Source organism: Sapajus apella, unplaced genomic scaffold (assembly GCF_009761245.1).
Source record: "Sapajus apella isolate SASKATOON/1434 unplaced genomic scaffold, GSC_monkey_1.0 scaffold12, whole genome shotgun sequence".
Taxonomy (NCBI): Eukaryota; Metazoa; Chordata; class Mammalia; order Primates; family Cebidae; genus Sapajus; species Sapajus apella.
Window position 1 is genome coordinate 35647298 of NW_022436952.1, and position 14615 is coordinate 35661912.

The window sequence follows — 14615 nt, forward strand, 5'->3', positions numbered from 1 at the left end:
AAAAAAAAAAAAAAAAATGCCGGGCGCGGTGGCTCAAGCCTGTAATCCCAGCACTTTGGGAGGCCGAGGCGGGTGGATCACGAGGTCAAGAGATCGAGACCATCCTGGTCAACATGGTGAAACCCCGTCTCTGTTAAAAATACAAAAAATTAGCTGGGCATGGTGGTACATGCTTGTAATCCTAGCTACTCAGGAGACTAAGGCAGGAGAATTGCTTGAGCCTGGGAGGCAGAGGTTGCAGTGAGCCAAAATCACACCACTGAACTCCACTCCACCCTGGGCAACATAGTGAGACTATGTCTCAAAAAACAAAATGAAACAAAAAAACTGTATTTTCAAGCATCATACTCTACTCTACTGTAATTGCTTGCTGGTTTATTGGTCTCTCACACTTCTCTTTTTTTTTAAGACGGGGTTTCACCATGTTGGTCAGGCTGGTCTTGAACTCCCAACCTCAGGTGATCCGCCCGCCTTGGCCTCCAAAGTGCTTGGATTACAGGTGTGAGCCACCACGCCTGGCCGGTCTCTCACACTTCTAAGCTTCAGGGACAGGGGTTGGGTCAGATGTGTTCTCTGTTGTATCCCCAAGCACCTGCATGCCACATAGCAGGGATTCAACAAATGTTTGTTAAAATAAACAAAGAAACAAGGATCAGTAAAAAATAATAATCAATAAAGTAAGAAGACTTGGGATCACAAAGTATTTTCCCTTTTGAAGGAAAGAATTCCTTTTGAAGGCAAATGAAACAGCTGACAAGCAGCCATGCAGAGTAAATAATGTGATCGAATTGACCAACATATTTGTGTGTTTAATATCACCTTGTCTTCAGCAACTGGAACCACTCACATCTCAGAGGGACTCCCCACTGCAGTACCCCCTCAGGGCTTGCTCATTCATTCATTATTTATGGGGCACCTACTATGTGCCAGATACTGTTACAGGTGCTGAGATATGGCCACATATCTGGGGAGATAGCTGCCTTTGTGGAGTTTACCTTCAAGTTAGGGAGACAGAAAATGAACAGAGAAACAAATATACATATATACAAAATAGTGCAAGAGTGATATGTGCTATAAAGAAAAAGGTACAGCCAGGCGAGGTGGCTCACGCCTGTAATCCCAGGACTTTGAAAGGCCAAGGTGGGTGGATCACCTGAGGTCAGAAGTTCGAGACCAGCCTGACCAACATGGAGAAACTCATCTCTACCAAAAATACAAAATTAGCCAGGTGTGGTGGCACATGCCTGTAATGCCAGTTACTTGGGAGGCTGAGGTAGGAGAATCGCCTGAACCCGAGAGTCAGAGGTTGCAGTGAGCAGAGATTGCATCACTGCACTCCAGCCTGGGCAACAAGAGCAAAACTCTATCTCAAAAAAAGAAAAAGAAAAAGAAACAGAGTGAGGGGATAGAGAACGAAAATTGCTATTTCGATAGGCAGGTCAAGGAAGTCCTCTCTGAGGTGGTAACATTTGAGCAAAGATCTGCAGGTAGGGGTCAAGCTAACCAGCAGCGATCTGAGAGAGGAGTGTCCTAGGAGAAGGGAACAACCAGGGCAAAGCCCCAGGGGCGTTAATGTGCTTGGTGTGTGCTCTGTCCACATCCTTTGAGCACAGAGCTATCCAACTCCATGCCATTGTATCTCGCTCATGCTGTCCCTCTCCTACCCCAGCTCTCTCCTCTACACCATCCTCCAGCCCAGCCTCCATTGGTCAGTGGAGCAAACTCCTGCCTCCATGCCAAAATTCAAGTCTTACTTTTGACCGGTGCAGTGGCTCAGGCCTGTAATCCCAGCACTTTGGGAGGCCAAGGCAGGCAAATCACCTGGGGTCAGAAGTTCGAGACCAACCTGGCCAACATTGTGAGACCCTGTATCTACTAAAAACAGAAAAGTTAGCTGTGTGACCCTGTCTCTACTAAAAATACAAAAATTAGCCAGGCATGGTGGCATGTGCCTGTAGTCCCAGCTACTCAGGAGGCTGAGGCACAAGAATCGCTTGACCCTGGGAGGCAGAGGTTGCAGTGAGCCGAGATCGCGCCACAGCACTCCAGCCTGGGCAACACACTTGGACTCCATCTCAAGAAAAAAGAAAGAGAAAGAGAGAGACAGAGGCAGAGATAGATAGATAGAGAGGAGAGAGAGAGAGAGAGAGAGAGAGAAACTGAGATGCACAGGAAATATGTAACAACATTGAAGCATGAGCCAAGTTTTCTGATTCTGGGTCTCAAATTGTGAATGCTGCATCTTCTTTTGATCATTTGCCTAATCATTTTAGTTACGTATAATACTGAGAAAATAATAATAAAATGTAACATAAAAGCAGGAAAAAAATCCAAAACTTTTCACAGATGAAGATTGGCAGGACAATTGTCTTTCCCTGAGAGTTGGGGGTGGAGCAGTCAGAGAAATATATAATGTGCTCCCTACCCCAAATGATCTAGTCAAGAATCAGCAGTCCTCTTCTCAGGAGTCTGTATTGAAGGCGATGAATGACTTTGAGGACTAAATAGACTATGTCACGAAATAAACATTCAAAATTATATGATGCATATCTACTTCAAAATAATTTGAAGACTTCAACTTTTGTGTTTTTTATCTTATTTTTTTTTTTTTTATATAGGGTCTTGCTCCATCACTCAGGCTGGAAGGCAGTGGTGCAATCTCGTCTCACTGCAGCCTCCATCTCCCGGGCTCAAGCGATCCTCCCACCTCAGCCTCCTGGGTAGCTGGGACTACAGGCGAGCACCACCATGCCTGAGTAATTTTTGTATTTTTAGTAGAGACAGGGTTTTGCCATGTTGGCCAGGTTGGTCTCAAACCCCGGCCTCAAGTGATCCACCCGCCTCGGCCTCCCAAAGTGCTGGGATTACAGGCATGACCCACTGCACCAGCCCCAGCCAACTTTTTATTTTTTATTTTGGAGACAGGGTCTCACTCTGCCGCCCAGGCTGGAGTGCAGTGGCATGGTCACAGCTCACTATAACCTCAGATCCTGGGCTTAAGTGATCCTCTCACCTTGGTCTCCCAAGTAGTAGGTCTCACAAGTAGGTCTCCCAAGTAGGTGTGGCATGTGTTACCACAGCTGGCTATTTTAAAATTTTTCTGTAGAAATGGTGTCTCACTCTATTGTTCAGGCTAGTCTCGAACTGCTGGTCTCAAGCAATTTTTCCCACCTCAAGCCTCCCAGAGGGCTAGGATTACAGGCGTGAGCCACCATGCACATTCAAGAATTAAACTTTTAAGTACTCTTTTACTGAAGTATCACAAATACAGAAAAGTACACAAATCATAAGCCTGCAGCTTAATGAATTTTTACAAAATGCACACACACATGTTCAACTAGTATACAGAGCTTTTAAAAAAGGATAACCAGCATCCCAAAACATTTCCCTTCTCTCTTCAGAGACTAGCCCCAAAGGTAATCTCATGTTTATCATCATAGATTAGTCTGTTTTGTTTTGTTTCTTTCCAGAGACAGAGTCTCACTCTGTTGCCCAGGGTGGAGTGCAGTGGTACAATCTCAATCTCAGGTCACTGCAACCTCCATCTCCTGAGTTCAAGCAATTCTTGTGCCTCAGCCTCCCAAGTAGCTGGGACTACAAGGCTTGCGCCACCACACTTGGCTAATTTTTGTATTTTTAGTAGAGGCCAGGTTTCACCATGTTGCCCAGGCTGGTCTTGAACTCCTGAGTTCAGGCAATCTGCCTGCCTTGGCCTCCCAAAGTGCTAGGGTTACAGGTATGAGCCAATGCACTCAGCCTGTTTTTGTACTTTATATATAGCTATAAATAAATAAATACGGCCGGGCACGGTGGCTCACACCTGTAATCCCAGCACTTGGGAGCCCGAGGCAGGTGGATCACAAGGTCAGGAGTTCAAAACCAGCCTGGCCAATATGGTGAAACCCTGTCTCTACTAAATATACAAAAATTAGCCGGGTATGGTGCCGCGTGCCTGTAGTCCCAGCTATTAGGGAGGCTGAGGCAGAAGAATCACTTGAACCCGGGAGATGGAGGTTGTAGTGAGCCGAGATCAGATCACTGAACTCCAGCCACAGCGACAGAGCAAGACTCCGTCCCACAAATAAATAAATATATATTATAGTGGTGTGGCTTATTTCACTCAACATTATGTTTGTGAGATTTATCCACGTTACTGGGTGAAATGTTTATTCAATAAATACACAATAATCTGCCATTGAGATATTCCCGGTTTTGGCTAATACAAATAGTGCTGCTATGAACATTCTTGTAATCAGGTTTAACCACGTAAAATCACCATATTTGCAAACAGACAACTGGTGAATACTGGCAATATTATACATATAGCTCCACTAATTGCATGTCCTTTAGTGCACATCTGCTTGCATTCTGTTGGATATATGCCCAGGGGTTGGATTACAGGGCCATAGGATGTACAAATCTTCAGCTTTAGTAGATATTGCCAAACAGTTTTTTAAAGTGATTCTACCAACCCACGCTTCCATCAGCAACGTATGAGATTTCCAGTAGCTATTCTCATGAGTGTGTAGAAGTATCACAATGTGGTGTGTCTTGTTTCGTTTTTTTTTGTTGTTGTTTTTTTTTTTGAAACGGAGTCTTGCTCTTATCGCCCAGGCTGGAGTGCAGTGGCGCAATCTCAGCTCACTGCAACCTCTGCCTCCCAGGTTCAAGTGATTCTCCTGCCTCAAACTCCCAAGTAGCTGCAATGACAGGCACTCACCACCACACCCAGCTAATTTTTGTATTTTTAATAGAGTTGGGTTTTCACCATGTTGGCCAGGCTGGTCTCGAACTCCTGACCTCAGGTGATCTGCCTGCCTTGGCCTCCCAAAGTGCTGGGATTACAGTTGTAAGCCACAGCGCCCAGCCTCCTGTCTCCTTTTAAGTCTGAACATTGCTTCTCAATCTTCTTGGGAATCTGAATCCTCTAACCACATCTAATGCTGGTGTTTCCAAGGAGTCCTCTCCTTGTCTCACTGTGCTTTTCTCATACCTACCCCCTCTCCCTGGCTCATTGCCTCTGTTCTCATGGGTAAAGTACCATCTCTACATGCTGACAGCCTCCAAACCTATGGCCAACCTCAGCGCTCCTCCTTAGCTTCAGACGTGCATCTCTATCTACTGGACATCTCCTCCTAATGTCCTGCAGGCTTAAAAATCGATTTTTGTTTGTTTTTGTTTTTTCCAATAAACCTTTTGTACCTTAACTTGAAAAAAAAAAAGAAGGAAATAGAAAATATCAGAGTGTATCACATGCAAAAATACAAAGGTTGTTTTTGTTTTTTGTTGAGACAGGGTCTCACTCCGCCACCCAGGCTGGAGTGCAGTGGTGTGATATCTGCTCATCATAACCTCCATCTCCTGGGCTCAAGGGCTTCTCCCACCTCAGCCTCCCAAGTAGCTGGAACCACAGGTGCATACCACCATGCCCAGCTAGTTTTTTTGGTATTTTTGGTAAAGACCGGGTCTTGCCATATTGCCCAGGATGGTCATGAACTCCTGGGCTCAAGCAATCTTCCTGCCTTGCCCTCCCAAAGTGCTGGTATTACAGGTGTTGAGCCACCGTGCCTGGCCTTTTTTTAAAAAAAAATGAAACTTTTGTTTCACACATGTATCCTGGATCACAGTCAAAACAGTTTTAAAAACACAGAAACTAGATGACAGGCTATACGTAAGGATGGAAGGAGTCGGAGGAGCCAGAGACACCTGAATCTGGGTGACAAAAATAGGGAAGCGAGAAGGAGCTAGTTTCTGGGGGAAGACGGTGACTTTCATTTTGAAGGCATCAATTTGGTTTTACAGTAAATCAGGCAGTAGTTGTCATTTTCTTTTGTATTTCCGGCTCTGGTTAGAGCACATTTCTGAATAAATGCTTTCAGGAAGGAGGGTGATTTCCCTATAGGTCATTCATAATTATTTCTCAATAAGACATGATGCTTTACTGGGGAAAACCACATTTATTGAACTCTTATCTTGTGCTGGGTTCTTTACATCCAGTTTCTCATTAATTCTCCAAGTAGCCCTATGAGGTGGGTACCATTAACTCTGTTTTACAAATGAGGATGGTGAGGTTCAGAGAGGATGAGAAACTGCCTCTGGTCATGCAGTTCGTAAGGGATAAACTGTCTTGCTAGCAAACCAGACCGTCTCTGAAAGCATCACCAGGACTACTTATGGCCTCATGTATTAGTTTCTTGGGGCTGCTGTAACAAATGACCACAAACTGGGTGTCTTAAAACAACAGACATTTACTCTCTCCAGTTCAGGGGACTGGAAGCCCAAAATCAAAGTGTTATCTGGGTTGGTTCCTTCAAAGGCTCTGGGGGGACCCTGGTCCATGCCTCTCTCCTAGCTTCTAGTGACTGCTGGCAACCCTTGGCCTTCCTTGGCTTGCAGATGCATCATTCCAATCCCTGCTTCCATCTTCTCATAAGAACGACAGTCATATTGAATTAGTCTCTGCCCCAGTCCAGTGTGACCTCGTTTTAATTAGTTACATCTATAATGAACTTATATGGAAATAATAAGGTACTGGGGGTTAGGACTTCAACAAATCTTTTTTGAGGGATGCAATACAATCATAACATCTCATTAAGCTGAATAAGCCCTACAGTTGAGGAAATTACTTCCTCTTGGTTTGGAGGATCTTGCACAAAAAGTTGATGTTATTTCTTGTTAGATTCTTAAGTTCCCCAGAAACTGCCAAGGTTCCTAGACTTCCTATGAACACTATATATATATATTTTTTTTTTTTTTGAGACAAGGTCTAGCTCTGCCCCCCAGGCTGGAGTGCAGTGGCATGATCTCCACTCACTGCAACCTCTACCTCTTGGATTCAGGTGATTCTCCCACCTCAGCCTCCTGAGTAGCTGGGATGACAGGCACGCAACACTACACCCAGCTAATTTTTTAGCCATGTTGCCCAGGGTGGTCTGGAACTCGTGAGCTCAAGCTATCTGCCCGTCTTGGCCTCCCAAAGTGCTGGGATTACAGGCAGGAGCCACTGCTCCTGACCAGAACTTATTAATACTTATGATTCCCTTACATCTCCATTGCCCTCCAGACACGAACAATCAACCCATTGCTGCCTCAAAAAACAAACTCATCACCTTTCCCTCCCTCCTTAACTGGCTCCCCATCTTCCAGAAAGAATCCTTTTCTTTCCACTCTCCTTACATCTCCCAACTTCAATTCCTTATGGTTGGCTGGGCACGGTGGCTCACGCCTGTAATCTCAGGACTTTGGGAGGCCGAAGCGGGCGGATCACCTGAGGTCAGGAGTTCGAGACCAGTCTGGCCAACATGGTGAAACCCCATCTCTACTAAAAATACAAAAATTAGCCGGGCGTGGTGGCGCGCGCCTGTAATCCCAGCTACTCAGGAGGCTGAGGCAGGAGAATCGCTTGAAATCGGGAGACCGAGGTTGCAAAGAGCCGAGATCGCACCACTGCACTCCAGCCTGGGCAAAATACACTAGCTTCGCGACTTCCCTTTGCTCCCAGGTTCATCACCTCCAATCCAGCCTCACGTTCGCTATACACTATATGGCCAATTTTCTAGAAACACATCTCCAGTCTGACTCTGCAAATTATATACCTGAGGGACTTCGGGCTTCCTACCTGGTGGAGCTATACAACGGCCCCACCCAGCATTCAAGGATCAACTAAATTTGGCGCCAGATTCATCTCCCTTTATCCCTTCTAGGTGGAATGCTGCTCCAGCGCCAAAGCCGTCTCCTCCTCCCTCGCCCTTTCCTAATCGCTTGCCTGCCCTGTTCACCAGCTGAGCTCCTGAAACACTTCGCATCTCTCACCGTTATTCCAGTCTATCTGGCGAAACGATTACTTGAGTATCTCGTCAACGCTGTCCCCACCAGATCCCGCTCCCGGCGCCCCAGGCTGGGCTCCAACAGGAGCTCCTCAATCTAAGTGTCTTGGAGAAACCTAGGAAGTCTCTACGAAGGAGTACGAAGAAGGGACCGTGCCCATTACAGACTAAAATTGGCCTCTGAATTGCCTTCCTGGAGATTCGGCCCAGTGGCTCTCAGGAGTCGAACGTTTCCCCGGTGCAGTGGAAGAAGTCTGCGGGCCAGCCAGGGTCTCCGGATCCGGGGACAGGGCCTCGGCAAGGGCCCGCCGGAAGCCCACAGCCCAGACGCGGCCGACCCGCTACTCAACGGGACACACCTCGAGCCTTGCCCCAGAACGCCGCTTCGACACGAACTTTTCCGCCGAGTGCAGGCCGGGCGCTTTTGGGCGCAGCACACAGGAACCGGAAGTCAATGGAGGAAGACCGGAGCTACCGATTCCTTTTGGAGATGGGAGTTCCTAGCCTCTTGCTGGAGGGAGGTAGGGTGCTTGGAACACTGGGTTAATTTCGTGTCTGTCATTAGCCTCTGACCCTAGAGGCTAATGAAATAACACTGGAGGTATTCTGGAGGAATCTGGAGTGTTTCCTTCTTGTCCCTCATGTCCTAGAGTGTTTCCTTCCTCATGTCCCATGTTCAGGTCCCTCTCCTGGAGCCCCAGCCTAGCTGACGGGGCGATTTTCGGAACATTTGTGCTTCCCTGACCTTGGGGTCCGCAGGTAGCTCTTCGAAGTGGGCGGATGGTTCAGATTCTCACAGCTACATGGTTATCTCTGGCCGCATTACTTTCCTGTGGCTGCGATGTTAGAGTGACTTCCCACCGGTTTTACAAAGTTATTCATTGTATGGTGTTTTTTTTGTTTTGTTTTGTTTTTAAAATAGAGACGGGGGGTTTCACAATGTTGGCCAGGCTGGTCTCGAACTCCTGACATCAGGTCATCCGCCCACCTCGGCCTCCCAAAGTGCTGAGATTACAGGCGTGAGCCACTACGCCGGGCCTGTATGGTGTTTCTTATGCTTGCTAAAACGTCATGGTAGAAATCTTGAAGTGTACGGAAGAATATAAAACTCCCTTTAAATCTACCACTTAGCTGAAACATTTATTAAAAACGTATAAAATTTAATTTTATTTGGTTCCACCAGATGAGATACTAGCGAAAATTGAAGTGAGGACAAACCTTAACAGGAAATATTGCTTACCAAAAGATCTCTCTACATTAAAAATATCAAAAACGTTAAGCAGTTGAAATAATTATTTCAGCGAGGTGGCTCTTGCCTGTAATCCCTGCACTTTGGGAGGCCGAGGCGGGTGGATCATGAGATCAGGAGTTCAAGACCAGCCTGGCCAATATGGTGAAACCCTATTTCTACTAAAAATACAAAAAAATTAGCTGGGTGTGGTGGCGTATGCCTGTAGTCCCATCTGCTCGGGAAGCTGAGGCAGGAGAATTGCTTGAACTCAGGAGGCAGAGGTTACAGTGAGGCGAGATCGTGCCACTGCACTCCAGCCTGGGCAACAGAGCAAGACTCCGTCTCAAAAACAAATATTTCAACTACTTGCTTCCTGATGAGTGCAAAATAACAATTTTCTAGGCAGTAAAACTTAGGTCTGATCCATAAAAATCGGAAGACATTTCTCCTGACTTGAAAACAAAAGCCCTATTTAAATATATAAAATAGTTTAAAAACAAATCCTCTTTTAAAGATTACTCTCCAGGACAATTTAATATTGTCCTCAAGTAGTTCTTAAATTCCAGGAATGTATTTGTGACTTTGCAAAGCATCTAGTCAAGTTTGCAACTAACACTAAAGGAAGTAGGACATCCATCTTATATTTTACTAAATTTTCCTTTTAGGGAGGTGGAGATGCTTTCTGGCCCCATCGAGGTTATCCCTGTCCCAGGCCTTACATAATTCCTGCTGTCGGAAAAAATCCACTTCACCTAAGAAAATTATTTCTGATGTTACTTTTTGTGATGAAAATGCAAAAGAGCCTGAAAATGCAGTTGACAAGCGCTTCTCTTCAGAACAGCAGGCTTCCATCTTGCATGTGTTGAATACAGCATCTACTGAAGAACTTGAAGCTTTCAGATTGCTTCGTGGAAGAAGAGCCATCAATATCATAAAGCACAGACAAAACTTTGGGCCATTTGAGAATTTGGAGAGTTTAATGAATGTACCCTTGTTTCAGTATAAAAGTACAGTTCAAGTTTGTAACTCCATACTTTATTCAAAGACTGGAGGGGATAAAAGAAAGTTACCAGAAAACCGGTTCTTGAGAAAACTCCTCAAACCAGACATAGAAAGAGAAAGACTTAAGGTATATTCTTCATGTCCTCTATACTGCCTAATATTTGAGAACCTACTCTGGAAAGCACTCTTCTGGGCATTGGGAAGGTTCTTCAGGTTTAGTTGGCAAGTATATGATTACTACCAAATAGTGAGATGTACAGATAGTGAATTGGCAGTTGAGAGGAGAGAAAACAGTGGGCTGTGACTGTTGTGGAAAGTTTACTAGAAGAACTCAATTTGGATCTTAAAGGAGAGATCCTTTGGCTGGAAGAGGGGGTCATTCTAGGTAGAAAGAACAGTTGATGTTGAGAAGTAGGTCTATGCAAGGCTTATTTAAGAGGAGTGTCATAGAGATACTAGGTTGTGTCTAAAGGTGATGTTAGGATTAATGAGAAGTTAAGGAGCCAAGATGGGTTATGGCCAGGGAGTGACTTTAGAACATTATACCAGTCTTTCTGGCAGGATTTAAAATTATTTTATGTTCCTTTCCTCCTTTAAAAAGTATTCTATCTTGAATCACATGTCTATAGGTAAGATTAAAAAAAGAAAAACATTCTAGGGCTGGGCTCATGCCTATAATCCTAGCACTTGGGGAGGCCGAGGCGGGCAGATCATGAGGTCAAGGGATTTAGACCATCCTGGCCAACATGGTGAAACCTATCTCTACTAAAAATACAAAAATTAGCTGGGCGTGGTGGCGTCTGCCTGTAGTCTCAGCTACTCAGGAGGCTGAGGCAGGAGAATCGCTTGAACCCAGGAGACGGAGGTTGCAGTGAGCTGAGATCGTGCCACAGCACTCCAGCCTGGGTAAGAGTGAGACTCTGTCTCAAAAAAAAAAAGAAGAAAAAGATATAGCACATATACACAGAATACTGCACGGTTTCAGAGGACTGGCAGATTCAAGTCTACTCATGGACTCCAGGTAGAACTGCTGCAATTGATCTGGAACATATTTCAACCAAATTTTTCAGGGAGGATTCTCATCCAGATTCATGGCGAAAAGTGTTTATACCCAGATTATAGTGGAGTTGCATCTTATTTAGGGGGCTAGATTCTAAAGTCAGTTTGTATGGAGACATAAGTCATGCAGTAAAATCCTTTAAGAAAAAATTGGTTGCTAATGCAGTATAGCTAATCTGGAGGAACAAAAAAAAAAAAAAAAATTGGTTGCCCATGAAGTACTGTGTGTAGTCTGGTTCAGTAATGCTTATGCACACTAAAACTTGAGAGTCACGGAGCTAAAGAAAAGAACCAAAAGGAAGTCTGTATTTTGGGCATCTAAACTATTTTGTCATAAGATATTTATCCAGTCCTTAGCAACGAAAGGGAGATGGGTACAGAACTAATTGTTCCTGTTTATTTGCCTCAGTATCTATAGAACATAGTAGTTTGTAAATATATTTAAGTGAGCCATGTTGGAGAAAGGTGATATAGCATTGTACTCCATCATCAGCCCAGACCTGATAGGGAGCAAAATCTATGTATTCAACTACTTATTATGTATTTCCCTTTTGAAGCCCTACAGGCAACCCAAACTTAATACATTAAAAACAGACCAAAACATTTCTTCCTGCCTTCTCTAGGTCACGTGAGTCCTATCTTCACCATGATTAATGATGCCATTCAGTCACTGATGTAAAACTGGAATTATCCTAGACTCCTCTTTCAACCTATGTATTAATTCTGCTCCCACTATCTGTTTCTTTTCCTTCTGTCATTGTCTTCAATTCTTAATACTTTCTTATGTTTAACCGGTACCTAACACAGATCCCTACCGTTAGTCTAGTTCCCTCCAGCACATCTTTTACACCATCAGTGATTTTTCTGAAATATTAATCTTATGTTATTCCTTAAAATTCTGGGGTTTTTTAATGGCACCTGTAGCCCTCAGGATAAAGCAAGTTACTTACCTTTACAGACACCTGCCTAGTCCTCTGCCCTTTTCCCAGTCTTTATTCCACTGCCGGAGTGTGAGATGTCAAGCAGCCTCTTTCCAGACATCTGGGTGAAATAACTTCCCGTTTACTGTCTCATTCTCCTAGTCCTCCAGTAAACCTTCCCTGACTACTTCTCTCTACAAGTTTTATGGTGGCATTTCTTATAATGTACAGTTACGTTTGTTGTTTCCTTGTATCTAGTATAAACCCTGGCTACACTTGAATATTTGAATGCCTACTTTGGGCTAGGTGCTGAGAATGAGTATACGTTCTTTATAAACTGACTGCTGCTGGTTACCTTTTAATAATAATTACTCCTTAATGGCTCATGCCTGAAATCCTACCACTATGGGAGGTCGAGGCAGATGGATCACTTGAGGTCAGAAGTTCGAGACCAGCCTGCCAACATGGTGAAACCCCGTCTCTACTAAATATACAAATATTAGCCTGACGTGGTGGCGAGTGCTTGTAATCCCAGCTACTCCAGAGGCTCAGGCAGAAGGATCATTTGAATCCGGGAAGTGGTTGTTGCAGTGAGCTGAGATTGCGCCACTGCACTCCAGCCTGGGTGACAGAGTGAGACGCCATCTTGAACAAACAGAATAATAATAATAATAATAATAATTACTCCTGCATTTAATAATTCTCAATTAATAGAGTATAAATAAGTATATATTACAAAAACTAGTCACTCTGAATTTGTAGATTAAGTTTTTTATCTGTAAAATCTTTACAATTCTAATTAAACCAGTCTTTTCTTTTAGGCAGCTAATAGTATCGTATCTATTGTTTTCGGTACTCGAAGAATTGCCTGGGCTCACCTTGATCGTAAATTGACAGTGCTGGACTGGCAGCAAAATGATCGTTGGAGATTAATGAAGGAAACTACATACTCATCATCCGTCTATTTAGAAGAGGTAAGGCAGTTGCATCTCCGGATTCCTACCTCCTTGTGTAGTTTAATCTTCTGGTCTCAAAAGGAATGTAATAAAATAGTAAAGATGGGTTTTCTTCTGTTCCTATTATGTTTTCTATCACCTTTGATTTTTAAAAATTCAGGCTTTAGTTAGCTCAAGAAGTGCCTTATGCTTGAAGCCAGAAGGCGGAGGTTGCAGTGAGCCGAGATCACGCCATTGCACTTCAGCCTGGTGCCTGGTGAAAGAGTGACACTATGTCTCAAAAAAAAAAAAGAGAGAGAAAGAAATGCCTTATGTATCAAAGGCAGACACTGAGAAAATCAATGGTATTCCATTCTGAATGTTATAGAACATTATCACTGCCTTTTATTTATAAAGCTTATTTCTCAAAATGCCATCACATTGTCTCATTTGAGTTTTCAAAACCTTGTGAAATGGACGGGAATAATCACGTGGATTACACATATAAAATCTGTGGTTTAGTCAAGCATCGGATGTGATTAGTCAGCTGCAGAGGTGATTGATTCCTGCCTAGTTATTCTAACCCTATGCCCTATCCCAGAAAATTTTTGTAGGTTAATAAAACAATTGTAAGTTGTCTAATCTTAAAGCCAATACAGATTTTAGAAATTATGAAGTCCGTTGTACAGATCAAGAAACTGGTACTTAGGAGGACTAAACAGTTTAGCTTAGCTATTGTTCTGATAGAACCATGAACAGAACCAGACTGCTGCTCATAAATGCCTTTTCAATCATTTCAAAATTGTCAATAGCAATATAGTATAAGTTAACTAAGTGGGACAGAGAGGGGTCTAAACATAAAATGTAATGAATTATTTCTGCTCCTTTATTTTGTCTTTTTTTTTAAAAGATTTCTTCAATCATTTCAAAGATGCCTAAAGCAGATTTCTATGTTCTGGAAAAAAGAGCACTTTCCATTCAAAACTCATCTCTGTTTCCTATACTTTTACATTTTCAAATCATGGAAGCCATGCTATATGCCTTATTAAATAAAACTTTTGCCCAGGATGGGCAGCATCAGGTGCTGAGCATGAATCGAAACGCAGTGGGGAAGCATTTTGAACTGATGATTGGTGACTTCAGGACTAGTGGAAAAGAACTAGTGAAGCAGTTCCTCTCCGATTCTGTACTGAAGGCGGATCCTCGGGTGTTCTTCCCATCAGATAAAATAGTCCACTACAGACAGATGTTTTTATCTAGTGAATCACGAAGAGTAGAAGAGCTTTATGATTCATTATTACAAGCTGTTGCCTTCTATGAATTAGCAGTGTTTGACTCTGAGCCTTAGAATTCTGAGGTTAATGTGCTAAAGTCATATTAATGTATAATTATTAGCTCTAATGTAAAACCAACTGTTTTGAACATACATGTTACTGGAAAAGAACATATTTTGAGTGTATTTTAGATGTTTAAATTCTGATTTTCGGCTACTAAATTGTCTACACAATAAGCCAAGACCAAATCAATAAACATTTTATGAGATTCTGTGCCTTTCAGGTTTATGTGTTAAAAATTAAGGTGGGGCTGGGCGCAGTGGCTTATGCCTATAATTCCAGCACTCTGGGAGGCTGAGTCAGGATCG

The 14615-nt window shown here is 43.5% G+C and overlaps 2 protein-coding genes across 4 annotated transcripts in view; one reads left to right on the forward strand and one right to left on the reverse strand.

Annotated features, from left to right (window-relative positions):
- The window catches only part of ADAP2 (ArfGAP with dual PH domains 2), a 51538-nt gene extending 43639 nt beyond the window's left edge, over nt 1-7899 (reverse strand). Inside the window, exon 1 of one of the 2 annotated variants that reach the window (XM_032280937.1) lies at nt 7813-7899. The gene's annotated coding sequence lies outside the window, so the exon portion shown is untranslated. The remainder of the gene's footprint in view (nt 1-7812) is intronic. The other variant, XM_032280941.1, reaches the window with a different exon arrangement.
- Nucleotides 7900-8090: 191 nt separating this feature from the next.
- Nucleotides 8091-14518, forward strand: TEFM (transcription elongation factor, mitochondrial). 2 transcript variants are annotated; one of them, XM_032280942.1, is made up of 4 exons: nt 8091-8347; nt 9723-10186; nt 12860-13012; nt 13884-14518. In XM_032280942.1, the coding sequence occupies exons 1-4, from the start codon at nt 8281-8283 to the stop codon at nt 14319-14321; spliced, it is 1122 nt and encodes a 373-aa protein (XP_032136833.1). In that variant the 5' UTR covers nt 8091-8280; the 3' UTR covers nt 14322-14518. The 2 variants fall into 2 exon arrangements, with proteins under 2 accessions (XP_032136833.1, XP_032136834.1); XM_032280943.1 differs by lacking the exon at nt 8091-8347 and adding an exon at nt 8566-8585.
- The last annotated feature ends 97 nt before the right edge of the window (nt 14519-14615 follow it).